The sequence below is a fragment of the Panthera uncia genome, chromosome A2, assembly GCF_023721935.1.
Source record: "Panthera uncia isolate 11264 chromosome A2, Puncia_PCG_1.0, whole genome shotgun sequence".
NCBI lineage: Eukaryota > Metazoa > Chordata > Mammalia > Carnivora > Felidae > Panthera > Panthera uncia.
The window spans coordinates 23989556-24007915 of NC_064816.1; the positions used below are offsets into that span (position 1 = coordinate 23989556).

The window sequence follows — 18360 nt, forward strand, 5'->3', positions numbered from 1 at the left end:
GAAAGAAAGAAAGAAAGAAAGAAAGAAAGAAAGAAAGAAAGAAAGAAAGAAAAAACTCATCAGAATCTCTTCTTCTTCCTCGCCCTTCCCCACCCCATGCAGAAAGGGTGGGAACAAAAAAAGAAAGGGTGTGATAGTCCCGATGACGAACCATCAGCCCTGGAACAAACCAGTGCACTTCCCACCTGGGCGGCCACAGACAGAAACCAGTGGCATCGCTGACCCTGAGCAGGGACTGATTTCCTGGTGGCTGTTAAAACAATGCACCAGAGAACAAAGTGCCTTAGAGACTAAGAATAGAAGAATGGCTCCAAATAAGATTTGCAGGACTCTGCAGGAACAACCCTGTACCCACCCTAACCCGCCTTCCACCCTTGATTTGGCCTGGCCCCTTGGCTTGATGAATGTCCCTGTCTCAGCCCCAACCCTCCTGCATTCTCAGCAGTCTGTGCACATAGTTCTGGGTGATGACTGAGGGATGGAGTGGAAACGGGAGCCCAGGGAAAGCAGGGACAAGGGCTCTGCCCTAAAGAGCTCAAACCGTAATGGTTCTACAGTGGAGACATGGCATATGTATTTTTGTCATCTGTGTCTTTGACTTTGGATGTGAAAGTCAAGAAAACTCAAGTTTTGCAACATGATCCATAAATCTGATAGATCAGAATGACACTGTTTTCTGACCAGGTACTGAGGGAATAAGACTTAACTGTATCTGAGCATAAGTTACCTGCTTGGAAGAAAACATTATTATTATTATTATTATTATTATTATTAGCTATGTGCCTTTGAGCAAGTGAACTAAGCTTTCTGGGTATTAGTATTATCTATAAAATAAAAGGGTTACCAAAGAAAATGAAAACACTAACTCAAAAAGATAGATGTTCATGTCTCTGAACATGTTTATAGCAGCATTACTTACAATAGCCAAGATATGGGAGAAACCAAAGTGTCCATCGACAGATGAAGGGATAAAGAAGATGTAACACACACACACACACAGAGGAATATTACTCAGTCATAAAAAAAGAATGAAATCTTGCCATTTGCAACAACATGGATGGAGCTAGAGAGTATAATGCTAAGTGAAACAAACCAGACAAAGAAAGACAAATACCGTATCATTTCACTTACATGTGGAATCTGAAAAACAAAAACCAACAGACTCTTAAATAGAAAGAACCAACTGATGGTTGCCAGAGGGGAGGTCATTGGGGGGGATAAGCAAAAGAGGTGAAGGGGATTAAGAGGTACAAACTTCCAGCTATAAAATAAGTCACAGAGATGAAAAGCATAGCATAGGGAACATAGCTGATAATATTGTAACAATGTTGTACGGTGACAGATGGGAATGATGATTATCATGCTGAACACTGAGTAACATATAGAATCGTCAAATCATTACCTTGCACGTCAACTACACTTCAGTGATAATTTTTTTTAATAAAAATAAATAAATAAAATAAAAGGGCTAGATTATATGAGCTTTCCTATCTCATCCAGTCCAAAAGATTTGTGATCTTATGCATATGCAAACAAGATATCACAACACCTTCATCCTTACTGTCTCAGTCACTTCAAAAACACCTTTGTGGGGGGGCCTGGGTGGCTCAGTTAGTTGAGCGTCTGGCTTTTGATTTCAGCTCAGGTCATGATCTCACGGTTTGTATGATCGAACTCCATGTGGGCTCTATGCTGACAGCATGGAGCCTGCTTGGGATTCTCTCTCACCCTCTCTCTCTCTTTGCTCCTCCCCCCACTTCAAAATAAATAAATAAACTTTAAAAAAACCCCACTCATTGGGCCAGCCATTAAAATGAGCCAAACCCTATGCCTGACACTGGCATACAACTATGGAAAAACCTCTCTTCCAATAGATGAAGTCCTTAAGAAAGGAAGGAAAGAGGAGGGGAGGGAATAAGAATGAATACTCACAGCAGAGTTCTTTACTCAGGGCCACCTGCCTGCACAGAAATTTTCACATCTCTGTGCAATTTTCTGAAGAAAATATTAAAAAATGGATATGACCTCCAAGAAGCAGAGGGCTAGTGATTGATAGAAACTATGATAAGCAGGTACCATGCTAAACTCTTAGTACATGATGGGTGATCGAAGCGTTAGCACCCAAGGCAGTGCACGAAGTGTATGGGAAGGAACACATGAGGGATGCAATCTGGACCTTCCTTGGTGCAAAGCCTACCTCTTTCTCCATATCAGAGATGATCTCTTTGTGCATAAACCCTCTCCACTACTGTGCCTTCACATCCCTCACATCAAAAGATGATAAACATTTAACAGGCCAAAATAGTATGCCACTTGTTTGACCTGGGATGACTGTACCAGCCCAACCAGGAATTGGAGGATAGAAGGAGATAACCTTGTATGAAATATTCATCAGTAGTCAGCACTCCAGAGGTACCAGCAGATACTCATTCATTAGGTATTTATTTAGGACCTACCCCATGCCAGGCCTTGGATTAGATGTCCTCATCACCTTTGTCATTTATCATGACTGTACTTATCTTCCCCCAACATGGCAGAATGCTGCACATAAATGCAGGTTGAATGACTAAATAATGATGATCCCTGTAGTGGATTAATTTATTCTTCAGCAAACTTTTATACTCTCTCCTGACCTCCATGGGTTGCTACTGTGACTTGTTCTGGCCAATGGAATAAGGGTGGAAGGGACAGAGTACCAATTCTGAGCCTAGTTTTTCAGGGACATCAAATATTTCTGTTTGCTCCTCTGGGAGCTTCTGACTTCCACCGGGGAAGAATATATGTGTGGATACTTAATGGACCCGTGTGAGGCAGACCGCCCCCATCAACCTGCACGCCTATAAGCATAAGAGCGAATGCTTGCTATTGTTTGCCACTGAGTTGGGGGTAGTTGTTACTTAGCAAAAACTGACTGAGATGGTCTCCTTGACCCACATCCAGAGATTTCAGGCAGAGAGTGTTCTTGGCTTCTCTTCTCGTTAAGGAGGGATTTCAGCAATTGGATTATTTCATGGCTCTCTCTACCCCATTTTCTCTGGGCTGGTAGTGTCCCATTCAAAAAAAGACAGTAGGCACTACAAAGACCCATAGTGTGGGTATCTTGGCACCTGGCACAGAGACAGGCCCAAAGGAGGTTCTCAGGCACTGCCTGGTGAATGAAAAGGTGGGCAGACTATTCATTCTTGTGGGATGAGCACTGTGAACACCAGTAGCAGGCAGCAACCTGGGCCTCGGATGCTCAGAGACACCAAAGTGCAGGAAGTGGACCTGGGGCAGACACCATATCACTTCAGACCACATGCAGTAGACCTAGATGTGTTTACTATCATGTGTTTTAAGAAACACATTAGAGCACTGAGTGACTGCAGGACTATTCCTCTTTAGAATGAGCCGAAGTTAAAAAATAACAAATAACAACTGGACAATTTAAAGAGAAACAGTAAGTGAAAAATAATAGTACAAGTAGAATATGGAAATGAGAAAAATTTGACTGAAGTCTAGGAAACACTGACCCAGCTCAAGTCTCATTTTTCTACAGATCACAACTACGATCATAGCTAGCATTTTTGAGCACTGACAAGATGTACTGTTTTAAGGGTTTCACAGGTATTATTTTATAAACTCCTCATACTAACTGAGGCAGATACTGCCATGTATCCATTTTGCAGGTGAGGTGATTGAGGCTCAGAGAGGTAAAGAACTTGCCCAAGGTCAAGCGGCAGTGAGGGTTTGAACACAGATGGTTAATCTCCAGGATCCAGGTTCTTAAAGGAGATGTCTCCATTGGAGAACTTGGTACCCAGTGAGGTTCTTCATTACCCAAGGTTAACTGCAAAACCTAGACCTTGAACCCCAAACTCCCGACTCCCACCCAGCTCCTAATACTGCTCCATGAGAAGCAAGCGCTAATGACAAGAACACCTGGGGTTTCTGGCCGGGGCTGGGTGGGGTCTGCAAGAAACAAGGGAGACAGGTGGTAAACACCACAAGGAAGACTTGGAAGGGAAGGGCTGAAGACATAAACAAGGTTGCCAAACAGAGGCAGATGCTCAACAGATGCAGAGGAGCTAGAATATGGACAGAATTATTCAGAAAAAGAGGGCCGACAGAGCAAGGCTCGGCCCACAGGGGCTGCTTCCAGAGCTCTTCCCAAGAGACCCACCCACCCTGGTCAGCATCAGGAACTGGTTTCCCTAAGTGACATCCACATAGTCTATATTTAGGTCCTAAAGTCACCCATTGTTTCTGTCTTGGTGGACACTCGGGGTCACCACCCTGACCTTGCCCTCTCCGAGTCATACCTCTGAGTGTTCTATCAAGAGAGGCCTTTTTAGGATCTGGTTTGAATCAGCTTCCCCTTTCATGACTCCCCTTGGTGTTCTGCGCAAGCTGTAAAAACATGGCTGGAATCAGGGTTTTAAAATGAAGCACTGACTAGGGGTGCTTGGGTGGCTCAGTTGGTTAAGCATCCGACTCTGGATTTCGGCTCAGGTCACAATCTCATGGTTTGTGAGTTCAAGCCCCTTGGGATTCTCTGTCTCTGTCTCTGTCTCTCTTTCTCTCTCTGCCCATCCCCTGACTGTGTTCTCTCTCTCTCTCGGAATAAATAAACTTAAAAAACATGAAGTATTGACCTTCTGTGGAGTATGCTTCCTTTCCCCCACAAAATCAAACCAGGGTCATGTTCATCTCTGTAGGTAAGATGTTTCACAGCCCTGGTGTCGCTAAGCCTTTACACACTCAGGCTTCATGTCCCTAGTGGCCACCAACATTCTACGGTCAATAAGACCTGGGACATGGATCACATTTGCTGAGTGCTGGCTCTGTGCTAGGCACTGTCATGAGTCATTTCACTTATTCCTCATGACAATCCTATAAAGTAGGCACTATTTATTATCCCCATCTTACAGAACATAAAACAGATTCACATTTGGTAACATGCCTAGGATCACATGGTTAGTAAGAGGCAAAGTTGGGATGCAAACCTACATCTGTGTGGTCCCAGAACCCATGTCCTTAATCATTACACTCTACCATTTCCCCTCCATTGCAGAACTACTTTGGCCAAATCTCAGAAGATGGATTTATGAGATTTCTCCTCCATAATCTCCGTAATTGGATTATGGATTACGAGGTTTCTCCCGTCCCTTTCTCTACACCACATCCGCTTACCAATTGACCCTCCCACACCCAGCCCCAATTCCTCCAGACTCTTTCTCTGGGGACTGTCAGAACCAAGAAATAAAAATTTATTCAGTAATAGTTTCAAGAGCAAAATAAAGGTCAACAGTCACCCAGCCAGTTACATTTTAAGTTCCTGTTGACGTCCTTGGGAAATGTATGTTCAAATGTACTCATTTAACTTCCAAATAGGAGAGATATGAGGATTCTTTTTTACTTTTTGTGGAAGATATTTGCATACCTTAGATTCATGTCAGAACTAAAATGAGTTTAGAGAAATTTCCATTTGACAGGTAGGGAAGCTGAGTCCAGAGAAGGTAGTGATTTGTCTAGTTGTCTCTTAGGTAGCCGCTAATTGGATCGTAGCAAACATCCACTAAAAGGGGCTGATTTGCCAAAGGATAAGAAAGCAAAGTGTTACTGAGATGCTGCAGGTGGATGTGGAAAGGGCCCCATAATGGAAATCCTCATGTAGCACCTACTGGCTATGAATGTCATTTTTGGATCCATTCTGCCTAAGCTTGAAGCCTGACCCACTGCTCACCAGCTAGGTGACCTTGAGAAAATTATTTGTCCTCTCTATATATCAGTTTTACCATTCTGAAAATAATAATAGCCGACTGTATAGTGTTGTAGGAATTTTGTGAACATGGGTAAGTGCTTACTAACGTGAAAAGTATCTAATAAATGCCAGCTAATATTGTATTATTTTTATTTATGTTGCATTAACTATCACTAAACTGTCCTAAGTCATTTTAAATGCTCTCAATTTCTGTATCTCAAAGACTCAAAAATGATTCTTTATCAGGTTAGCAAACAGCTGGATGAGTCAGATGGGAAAAGCAAAGAATGACAAAACCACCCAAATCACATGAAAAGATTAAAAATGTATGTCTAGAATAATCATATATGAAAGTTGGAATTAGCACTACAAAAATCAGTCTCAGGATTCCGGTGAGAGAAACAGAAAAAGCAACAGACATTTTCTTTGGAAAACAGGGGTAGCTTATCCAAAGCTAAACACCTACCCACAAACAAAGAACAGGGACAGAGGGAGTAACCTATCAGGCCTCCTAACCTACTCTTTAGTCTATAAAATGTAACATTTCCAGACGTTCCTTTAGATATAACCAAACCAGGCACCAACACTCTTTAATGAGAACACCAGTGAGTCTGAATCTCCCCTGATAATATCTGACTTCATCTTCTCAATGATGAACACATTGAAAATACCGAGACTCACTTTAAGGAAACCTACAAAAAAGTTGTTCCAAACAGAATGAACTTCCAAAATTGACTTCAGCCATCTTTCAACCCAAAGGAGAAGAGAAGATCTTGGAAATACACTTTTAAAAACTCCCCAAACAAAAACACCACAGGCCAAATGCATCCTTTTCCCCCCTTTTCCCCTCTTAACTTAAAACACATCTCTTATAAAAATTAAAATACTAGCATCCTGGAACAAAGAGCGAAAGTCACCCCACACCCTACACACACACTCTCCTCCAATCACAGATGCTAAAGGAAGCCCTAACAGCCAGGCACTCACTTAACTCACTATCTCCACCAAACAACCATTTGTGGTCTTAAACACAACCACACAGCTCTTTCCTGATTCACACTAAAGTGACACAGAAGTCCCTCTCCATCATCCCAAGTGCTTTGAACAGCAGCTCCTTGCTCATTTTCTTGGGAGGTAAAAGGCATTTTCGCCCTCCCACACCTCAGTTCCTGGCACCACCCAGCCAGGCAGGCACGGGTGGGAGTCGGGAGCTGGTCCACCCCTGGCTGGCTCTGCCGCAGGGAGCTTACCTGAGCCCGGACAAAGAAGCAGCACCACACCATGGGGCGCTCCGACCTCATCCACGCAGAGTCCCCCGCCCCTAACTGCAACGGAGCCCAGCAGACGGGATTCTCTGAGCTGAGCAGAGCATGGTTTCCCTGAAGGAACTCCTCCCCGCCACTTGGGCTGCATGACAGGAAGTGACAGGGGGCCATCAGTTAAAAGTGTCAGAAGCTGAGACCACATCAGCCAAAGCTCCCCACCTCCAGCGGTTTCCTCGCCTGCTGCTGCTTTTTCAGAGCACTCTGCCTTCAGGCATTCAGAGGCACACCAGAAATTCAGCGTCTGGCTGGCAATCCCCAGAAACAATGCTCACTGGGCCCCCACCTAAAGCCATGCTGGGCACTCCCGGCAGCTCTAAAGAAAGAGTTCGCTGCTAGAATCTTGGGCCTTGAGTCTGGAGCTTTGCAGACCGAAACCCAAACATCAGTCTGAGACAGAGAGAGAAGGGACGCTGGGAGAACTCTGTCTTCAGAGCGGAATCAATAGTCCACTTGAACTTAACCCAAGAGGCAGCAGCCCAGCCCAGGACACAGAGCCCTCACTGAATCCCAATTTCATAGCAACTAATAAATGAGAGTGGTGATAAATACCACACCCATCCGTTTCTTTTTTCTTTCTTTTTTTTTTCCTGAGACAAATCTTCTCTTCAGAGTCCCCTTCAAAATAGCTGCCTCTGGAAACCTCTCTTTCCACTTTTGATGTGGATCACAAAAGGCCTTACTGCTTTTCTCAGAGTTATTATGGGAATAACTCATGGCTGAAAGTTCTCATTTTATGAAACGGGGTCTTTTCACAAGGATGAACACCTTGCCCGGGTCACCTGCTTTTTACAAAACCCAGACTCCTTGGGTGACACAGATTGTCTCACAGCGACCTGCAGTTTCAGGTGAAAGCCCCTCTCCACAAACAATTCAACACCCTCACCCTCCTTACGTAGTACCAGTGGGTCTCAGATCCAAGGAGACATAATTCTGGTGCAGCTTTCCATGATTTGTTTTCAGTTTTCAGTTTTCTAGTGGAGTACTATTTGATCTGCAACTCTTAACTGCAAAGATTCAGGCAAAGGTTTCCCCGAGGCTGTCTTACAAATGCACAGACTTTTAAGAGCCTGCACTTGTCTCAGCCCTGAGCAAAGTGGGGGACCCAGCAAAGAGAGAACGACCTTCAATCCAAGACTCAACTCTAGAGCGGACAAGAAAGCAGGCTCTCTCCATCCTCACGCTGCAGTGACCTGGTGCCTCACAGAGGGCCTCTGAAGAGTGCATTTGGCCCTGCAGACGTTACAGAAGAAGGCACTGGGCTCTGGAAGCACAAAGATGAACCACTGATGATCAGAGAGCGAATTAAAGGCTGCCAGGGTTTGCAAGAAAAAATACTGAGGGGGCCAAGAAATAGCTGAGTTGAGCAAATGTATTTTTTATGGGGACAAAGTCTGGGAAGGTGTCTCAGAGCAGGAGACACACGGGCAGATATCTGAGGGGCTTTCTAGGTAGAAGAACTGGCAAGGGCAACAGCAGGAAAGTGCAGATCCACGGGGTGCTTTGCAAGAAAAGCAAATGCTTTGAAAGCACTGCTCTGACAGACTTGGGTCTTGCTTCAAGGAGCCTGAAGGTGTCCTATCTGGAGAAAGAAGGAAGTGAAATCACCGTGAAAAAGCTCAGCCCTTTCAGGCAACCACCTGGGTCACCTCAAAGCCCACATGTGGTGAGCCCACATGTGGCACTCAGGAAATACTTGGCGATGCATGTCAAAAAAACCCCCCAAAAACAGCAGTGCCCACAAAAGATGGGCTTCAGCTCAGTCTTGGGATCCCCTATTTACAAAAGTCTGACTCCCCACAAAGCAAGCCTGGGGTAGGTGGTGGCTGGTCGGGGAGGGAGGGAAGGCGTTCCTAAAATGGCCTCTTACCCTAGCCTCCTGCATAGAAAGGGGTCTGAATTCTTACAGGCCTGTAAACAAGCTGAGATTAGCCAGCTCTGGAAACAGCTCAGCTAATGAAGAATGTCAATCTCCTGAGGACCCATGGAGATTCCCAGAAGCCCAGCCACTACTCTGCTGGAGGATTTTCAAACAAGCCACTTAATTGAGCCCCAGAAACCAGGGCCAGGATCACCCCAATGAGGATCCAAAGGAAATGTGAAATGACCACGGCACACTAGACTTTATTTCTTTTCTAGGGGAGGGAGGGCACATTCACATCAACGGATCTGAGAATGATGAAGCCTGACTTCTGGCTGCTGACTATGAATAAGAAAGAAGAACCGAAACCCGTGGGCTGCAGCACTTCGTGGAAGAGGTGGAACTTGAGTGGGTCCCAGGGCAGGTAGCAGTGAAGGAGGCAGGAAGGGCAGGAGAGCCAGCAGGTGCCCTGGCAGAGGAAAAGGAAGGAAAGAACAGGGCACGGCCATTTCCTCTCACAGCCCTGCTTTGACTAGAAGCAAGAAATTGGTCCACGCAGAGGGCACCTTGGAGGAAACTTTCAATAATAAGATGCTCCTGCTGTTCAGAGCTCAAGTTCATTTTTAGCTTTATAATGGCAGCTTATAAAGGAACAGTAAATTGGGTTTTCTCTCCATGGCACCTATGATACTACCAAGCATTCAAACATGTTTTTCTACTAATTTTTAAATTTTAATTTTTTTTAAGTTTATCTATTTATTTTGAGAGAGAGAGCACAAGCAGGGGAGGGGCAGAGAGAGGGAGAGACAGAATCCCAAGCAGGCTCCACGCACTGTCAGCACGGAGCCTGACACGGGATTCAATCCCATGAACCGTGAGATCATGACCTGAGCCAAATTCAGTAGTTGGACGCTCCATTGACTGAGCTACCCAGGCACCCCTAATTTTTAAATTTTAAAAGTAACATGGCATCATTATAATACATTCAAACCATACATAAATATATAGCGTAAAAAAGTGAGTCTTCCCAAAGGACCTGATTTTTTCGTCCACCCCAATCCCACTTGCCAGAGGCAACCATGTCAAAGCCAGCTGTCAATAAAGGGGGATATAAACCCAAAAGCCTTCAGGGCCAAGGGTCAGGTACCTGAAAGGAAAGCCGGGGTGGGCCCTAGGGCACCACTGAGTGTATTGGCCCTCAGTCAGCTCCAGCTTACTGGGGGCCAGACATTCCAACTTTTCAAGAGAAGCTGGAAACTCCAGGTTAATACAAAATCTCACAATTTTTAAAATGCTGGCAACAAATTCTTTATTTTAAAAAGTGACAGAAGACCATGGGGGAGGGGATGGAAAAAAAAATGGTTAGAGAGGGAGGGAGCCAAAACATCAGAGACTCTTAAAAACTGAGAACAAACTGAGGGTTTATGGGGGGTGGGAGGGAGGAGTGGGTGGGTGATGGGTATTGAGGAGGGCACCTGTTGGGATGAGCACTGGGTGTTGTATAGAAAACAATTTGACAATAAATTTCATATAAATAAATAAATAAATAAATAAAATAAAATAAAAAGTGCTATACAGGCCACGCAAAACACAGGTGCTGACTGGATTTGACCCAAGTGCCACCAATTTGGCAGTTCTTCCAGACATTTCCTTCTGTCTAAACACACACAAGTTGCTGTGTACACACTTTATTTTTTGTTTGTATTTTTCAAAAATGGAATGGTAACATTATCCTGCCATTTGCTTTTTTCACTTAACATCCAGAGCATCCTTCCACCTCATACACATTTTAGACCCATACTGTAGAGCACGCTGTGGTATGGAAGTACCTGAATTCATTAGCCCCTGGCCTGTGAACATTCTGCAAACATGAAAGATGCACTTGAAATGTCGCCTCTCAGTTACTTAGTCTTAGCTCCGTCAACACTGAGAACATAATTCATGATGAAAGTGCACCTGTGTGCAGATATTAAAACATCCTAAAGCCACAATTACTAAAACTATAAACGGTGACTGCAGATTTTTTATGTTTTCACAGGGGAACTTGCTCTGCCGTTTTTCACTTGACCTTCACAAGTGTCCTGAGAGAGGACTCACTGTTATCTCTACTGTACAGATTTTTAAAAACTGAGACTCAAACAGGTGGCAGGAGCCTGCCCAAGAGAGCCTAGAGGTGGCAGGGTCAGGAGTGGAGCCTGGGTGGGCTGACTTCCAAGCTCCTGTTATATGCATACAGCCTCTGGAGCAGACAGCCAGAAACCTGCCCCAGGATATTCTGGAATTTGACATATAATAAATGTTGGACCGCAAACCACTGGAGGAGAAAAGGATCGCTAACAAATGGGATAATTCATTTCTTGGAAAGAAAAGCCTCCTTTTAAAGCTCTACTTCACACTATCCAAAATAAATTCTACATAGATCAGATCAGAGTGAAGTGCTAAAAAGAAAAAAAAAAAACCTATGAAATTCTGGGGGCGTAGGTTCTCAGGGTATAATGTTTTTCTTTAAGTGTGTGGAGCTGAATCATTATATATTTATAATGGGGAAATACCCATTAGGGACCTATAATGCAAAAACTGGCCCCTGTTCTCCAACATCTGGTTAAATAACCATACTGCTGGCACCTTCGTATTGGACGTTAAAGAAACTAGTGCCAGAATGCAGACCTACCTAAGACACTACCACATGCTCCTTCATGATGCTGGAATTCAAAGTGATATGTTTCCCTGGGCTGTCATTCTATATAGCTCACAGCATTTTCTGTTGAGAAGTTTCAAGCAGTTTTCTCACCAAAAATGTTACAAGAAACATATTCATCAGGGTTGTGATCAGTTCATTTACACAAAATAAAATGGTGAACGTTCAGTAGAACTGACTTCATTAAAAGCTGGTGACTAATGGGGGTTTTCTCCATTTGAATTTTACTCTGGTTCTTCAATCCCTTTCTTATTTGTACCCAAGAAGCCACAGGTTTCACAAAAGCTTGGTCTTGGCTGGGAATTTCAGGGTCTTTGACCATATTCCATTTGAAGCCTGACATTTTAAAATGATTCCACAAACTGAATGGAGAAATCGGTAGTGACCCAATCTCACGAGAATGGGATAGTAGCAGGAATCAGATTAAAATGGTGTATTGCACATTGATTTAACCAAGTCTCCAGTATCCTAAAATCATTATTTCACAGATCTTAGGCTTTGGAAGCTGTTATCGAATTCAAGTAAGACTAAGAAAAAGCAAAAATTTGTGTTGTGATGGGCAGGGGAGGTAGGGTGATACTGGTTGGTGTTACTAGGTTGAGATGAAGGCAAAATGCATAGCAAGTCAGTGAGAAATAAACAGAACTTTCAAGTATTTAGAGCCTGGAAGTTACTTGTGGTCAAGCACTCTTACTGAATGCCTTCATATTTACTCCTCAGTGTTGGCAATGTGGTTAATCCAAGCAAAACTTGAACAACTACTCTGGCCTCTTCACCATGAATCACTGACAAATGGGGGGTCCAGACCCCATTCCAAGCCAAGGCTGGCTGGATGCAAGATGGTTTAACTCAAGAGACTTCTGACCATTTAAAAATGTTGATGCTGTTCTAGAGCCCTACTTAATATCCCAGCTCAACAAGATTACAAAATGATGAGAAGAATGTGGGAGCAAACCTGGCTGCCCAAGGTCAAGAATGAATAAATAGAAAAGTCTTCATCTATGGTTTCAACACAAGCACTAAAAATAAATGAGGCTTGAACATGGAAGCCTCAACAGACTGCTAATCATGGCTAATCTTGGATGCTTATCTTGCTGGTTTGTTACGAGCAATAGCTGGAGCACTGTATTTTTTCTCTCAAAACAAATCTGAACTTTTATAATCAAATTCCTCACATTATTTTGGCAACCGGCACATCGACAGCTATTTTAAAAAAGCAAATGAGAAATACAGAGAGCTGCCTTCTGATGTGTGCTGTGAAGCGGCCACAGGTCTGGTCTCTAGGGCCCCACCTCCTTTATGAACACAAGCAAGGATAGCCTGAAGAACTTGCACATGCCACAGATGGGGCACTAGCAAATAAGCCCATTCAATTCATTGCTCAGAAACACGAACACCCTGAGTACAGCTTTTTCAAAGGACTGTCAACACCTCTTTGTTATACTGTCAGTTAAAAGTGAAACTCCAGTGGGTTGCTGACCTCTGCCCGATTCTTAGAAAAAAGAAAGGCTTAAAAACTGATTAGCTGATAGCTATCAGCCAAAGAGCTTCCTTACTTGGAAATGAGAGTTACTATTTGGCGTTATACTGTCAAGATTGATTAGAAGTGGAAAATCTGAATATGAGCAGTGGTATTCCTAACACCTGAATACTCAGGAGGATTTTAAAAAGGAATGTGCTCGTATCGAAAAACAAGTCTTGACAAACTTAATTTCTGAATTAAAAATATATAACAAAAGTAGAAATAACTTTTATAAAACAGTTTTTCATCATTATTTTGACTCCAGATTTCTCTGTAAGGATAATCTCTGGGAACAGCTTAGCTGGCTGCAACAATGAACAGCAAATTGGTGCAGAAGCTCTGTGATCTCTGGCTCTACCATTGACTAGTTGAATGACCCGGTAACTCCCTTCTTAGCTTCCTTGACCCTTAGTTTCCTCATCTGTGAAACAGGAATAATGATTCCATTATCCCTTGAGGGGTTGTAGAGAGGTCTGTAGGAATCTAACTGATACATGTGTTTAAAAGCAGAACAAAAGATGATGAGACCACTGGGGGTCATTATACTATTCTTTCCATTTTTGCATGAGTTTAAATTTTTCATAATAAAATATTTTTTCAAAGACCAAAAAAAAGGGGGGGGGGAGGGGCACCTGGATGGCTCAGTCAGTTAAGCATCCTACTTCAGCTCAGGTCATAATCTCGCAGTTTGTGGGTTCAAGCTCCGCACTGGGCTCTGTGCTGACAGCTCAGAGCCTGGAGCCTGCTTCAGATTCTGTGTCTCCCTTTCTCAACTGGTCCCCTGCTCATATTCCGTCTCCCTCTCTTTCTCTCTTTCAAAAATAAATAAACTTAAAAAAAATTTTTTTAAAGGCCAAAAAGAGCACAGTCGTAATTTCTGTACTTATTTTTTTTCAAGCAGACAAGGAGGTTTTTTGGTGTAATTATGGACATTGGTTCAAATTTTCCTCCTAGCAAGTTGAAAAGTTGGTACCAAATCTGAAATAATTTTATTTTTATCCTGATTTGAATGACAGCTGTCACAACTGGACACCTAAGAAGAAAAAGGCAATGGAAGTTTGCAATTTCCTGTTTCCCTTCTTCATTCCAATAGAAAAAAACAAAAATATGAAGGTGGTGAAAACTTAAGTCCTATTTACTTTTTCAGTGTTATAATGCGGACTTCCTTGAAATCCCCGTGTCTCTCTCAAAACTTCAAGACTAATACAAAAACACCTCCCAAGAAAATATCAAGAGATTGAAAAAGTGTGTCTTCCCCTGTGATTCAGAGCATTCATTCTGCCTACAGCACAGTGAAAGTGGTTTTTTGTTTTATTTTGGTTGGTGTGTATCCATGTGTGCTTGAAGAGTAAATACTGCCATTTTTTTCCTTAAATCAGAATCAGAAAGGCATCACCCAAACCAGCAAACCAAGAGGGGAGTACTCAGAAAAGGCTTCCAGCTGTCACCCAAGGGAAGTTCAGTGCCTTCTCCCTGGTTAGTGCTCTGTCCTGGAAACTGTCCCTTTAAGTCAGACTTCCTGGTAAGGCTCAGAGATTTCCGCATGCAGCTTCCTGGAGACGGTGTAAGATAAACAATAAACTTTGCAGCACAATCTTGGACAATAAGCCCCACGTGGCCATAACAAGAAGCAATTATAAGCTCTGACAATGGCTAGGACATTTCCAACAGGAATGCAAATCTGTGATAAACATGGGGGAAACATGTTACCCCACACACCTGCACAAATTAAACTTAATTAAAAAAAATAGTTCCTAGCCTCTCAACGGATTGAGAAATAGTTGCTTCCAAATTTGGCACTATTTTTCTTAAGTCATTGTCTAAGAGAAAGGCAGTCTGGACTTTCTTAAAGTGCTACCACCTATTGATGAAAGCTGCTGAGGCCAAGGGACTCTCCATGAGTCACTTAGTCCACATGTCTCTGTGAGGGACGTTTATCCCTCTGGACACTCTGCAGTTCAACGGTCTTCCTAGGTTTGGGAAAGCCCCAACCCACGAACGAGAGCTCTTGTTCTACCAAAAGAGATAAGGATGCCACACACTTTCTTTCCCAGCCTCCCTTGCAGCTAGGGAATGAGAGCAGGAGCTAGGCTCAGCCAATCAGATACCCGGACCCCAGACTTGGCATCAAAAGCTGGTGTGTGAACAGCAGGGACACTGCAAACTCTATTCCTGTGGGGGTGGCAGCAGCTCACAGTGGCAGCAGTGAGTGCTGACTGAACAGCCACATTAGTTGGCACAACCCATGCTATCTACATCCACCCAGCAGTGGCAGCAATGGTGTGCTTGTAGGAAATGTTTGGTGGTGTAATTGGAGGTTGTTCCTGGTTTCCTAATACTTCCCCAATTTTCTGAGTGTCTTATATCCTGTAATAAATAGTAAATTCCTTTTCTGCTTAAATCAATCAGAACTGGGTTTTGGGGCACCTGGGTGGCTTGGTCAGTGGAGCATCCTACTTTAGCTTAGGTCATGATCTCATAGCTAGTGAGTTCGAGCCCCACATTGGGCTCACTGCTGTCAGCACAGAGCCTGCTTTGGATCCTCTGTCCCCCTCTCCCTATGTCCCTCCCCTGCTGGTGCAATCTCTCAAAACAAAAACAAAAATAAACCTGGGTTTTATTGCTAGGGGTTAGTTCATATACACAGAAAACAAGATAGGTTAAAGCTGAAGTCATCCAAAATCTGATCCCACAGAATGATTCTGAGCATAAGCATTGAATCACTTCTTTCACATTTCAAATTCAATCCAAACACTGCCCCTTGGCCCAAAAGACCCTACATCAATTGGCCTCTGTCTCCTCCCTAGACCTTACCTCATTGTATTCTCCCTCCTTCTCCCAAGCTCTGGTCACACTTTCTGTTCCTTATCAAGGTATTTCCTGCCCCAGGGCCTTTGTACGTGTTCTCCAGAAAACTCTTTCCTCCAAATCTTCACAATGCAGCAGGATTCTTCTCATAGTTTGGTCCCAGCTTACAGGAAACCTTCCCTCCCAAGCTGCCTAATGGATCCCACTCCCCCGTCCCACCATCTTATCCTCTAAATGACACCCTGTTGATTCTCTTTCCAGCATATATCCTGTGATTGATTAATGTATTTAATTATTAATAACATTAACAACCACCACTGATTGGAAGCCTGCTATGCACCAGACATTAAACATTTCATTTTATGACCACTCTATGAGATAGGTACTTTTATTATCCTTAGTTTATATAGATGAGGAAGCAGGTTCAGAGGGGTTAAGGAAGTTGTCCAAGCTCAGCAGTGGTGGGATGGGGATTTGAATCTAGGTCTGTAACATGGCTCATTACCACAGCGTTCATTCAAGCAGTTGTCTGATAGTGACTAAACGAACATCAACCACAGTGTAGACTCTGCAGCAACAGGACAGACTCCGTTCTCATGGAGGCTACAGCCTGATGCTCCAGCTCTATCACCGGTTCTTCTATTATCCACAGACCCTGCTTAGGGAAGAGACGCAGCCAGGCGTGTGTAAAGAGGGCACAGGGGTCCTTCGTTCAACAGAAAAGTGCCCAGCTCTGTACTCAAAGCGTTGGGCATACAAAAATATCACAGGAGAACTCACGGGCCAGAAGGAACGCAGAACTGCAAACAATGCTTGCTGCTCAATCTGTTGTGTTCCATGGCTTGGAATAGCAGGAACACTGAGGAAGCAGCCAGGGACAATTCTCAGGTTCCCCCCAGCAAAAGAGCTATTGGAGCAGTTCATTAGGGATGTGTAGGAGGTGCCAGGCTGAGGAGAGGGTAGCCAGAGCAAAGGAGAGAGGAGGGGAGATGTTTAAAGAGCTGTGGCAGGGATGGGGTATGAAGGCTGGGAGATGAGAAGGTTGGAGCCAAGGTAGAAATTCCAACTGTATCCTGTGGAAAATGGCGAATGAGAACAAGATTTTCAGCAAGAACAGACACACGACCAGATATGAATTCTTTTTGTTAAGAACAGGGGCCATGACTATATAATACTGGTGATATGTCTTTGCCCCTTATTTCCTATTTTAAAGTACACATATATATCAGCTCAAAGCCAGGAATTTAACAACAACAACAAAATTCCATTTCTATGATTCCTAACTCCCTCTCCTTGCTGAATGAAAAGTGAGATAAATTTCTTCTCCCAACAGGAGTTAAGCACAGCCATTCTCTCCCAGAATGTGAAATTACACAGAGCTCTCACATCAGTAATTTATGGAGAAAAGAAGGAATTCCCCGCCACTTGACTTTACAACTCCAATCACCTTTGCCCAGATTCTCCCAGTGTGATAACAGGAACCTCACCTCTGGGTTGTGTCATTATTAAAATGAAAGGCTGATTTTTATTTTTTTTAAAATGTACAAGGTTGAGGCACATATGGCCGCCTGTGTTGAATGAGCACCTGGGGCTTGTGAGAAGGGTCCTCAGAACCACCCTGTGAGGCTAGGTAAGGCCCAGCACATAGTAACAGGCCCTCGTTTGCGGCTGAGGAGGTCTGGGAACCCCAAGGCCAGCCAAGGTGGCGGGGGCATAGCATCTGGGAAGTAGACTGGAAATCAATGAAAGCAGCTTAGCACCGAGGTTAGGAATAGACATTCTGAGTCAAACAACCCAAATTCAAACCCCAGTGCTATGCTTACTCTGTAACTTCTGATGATTTACTTAACTTCTCTGTACCTCCATTTTATCATCTGTCAAATGGGGGTAATAAGAGAATCCACCACACAAGGCAATATAAATTTATATTTTAATATAAATGTAAATTTCCATTTAATTAAATGTTAAATTTATATTTAACATAGAAATATGTTATATTATACATAACATTATGTAATATAGTAAATAATAATGTTATTATCACCTACTCTCACCCAATTTGAGAAAGAATCTGTCGGGAGGCCTGGGTGGCTCAATTGGTTGAGCGTCTCACTTTTGATTTCGGCTCAGGTCCTGATTCTAGGGTTATGGGATCGAGCCCCACATCGGGCTCTATGCTCAGCATGGAGCCTGCTTAAGATTCTGTCTCTCTCTCCCTCTACCCCTCACCCCTCTCTCTCTCTGTCTCTCAAAAATTAAATAAATAAATAAATAAATAAATAAATAAATAAATAAAAGAATTTGTCAACAAAAATGAGAGGTCTGAGGGGTAGAGCCCTGGGAGCAGATGCTGGCAATACTTATGTGGTGATTTCTGAACACCTTTAGGCCAGTGACACTGACACT

At 43.4% G+C, this 18360-nt stretch overlaps 1 protein-coding gene across 4 annotated transcripts in view; it reads right to left on the reverse strand.

The window, feature by feature from the left end:
* Nucleotides 1-18360, reverse strand: part of ARHGEF3 (Rho guanine nucleotide exchange factor 3) — a 306479-nt gene that overhangs the window by 171101 nt on the left and 117018 nt on the right. Inside the window, exon 1 of one of the 4 annotated variants that reach the window (XM_049640757.1) lies at nucleotides 6994-7159. The exons of 2 other annotated variants lie outside the window; for them this stretch is intronic. In XM_049640757.1, the coding sequence (XP_049496714.1) occupies nucleotides 6994-7044 (51 nt within the window). In that variant the 5' untranslated portion in view covers nucleotides 7045-7159. Of the gene's footprint in view, nucleotides 1-4301; nucleotides 4514-6993; nucleotides 7160-18360 lie in introns of those variants that run through there. One more of the 4 variants, XM_049640758.1, reaches the window with a different exon arrangement.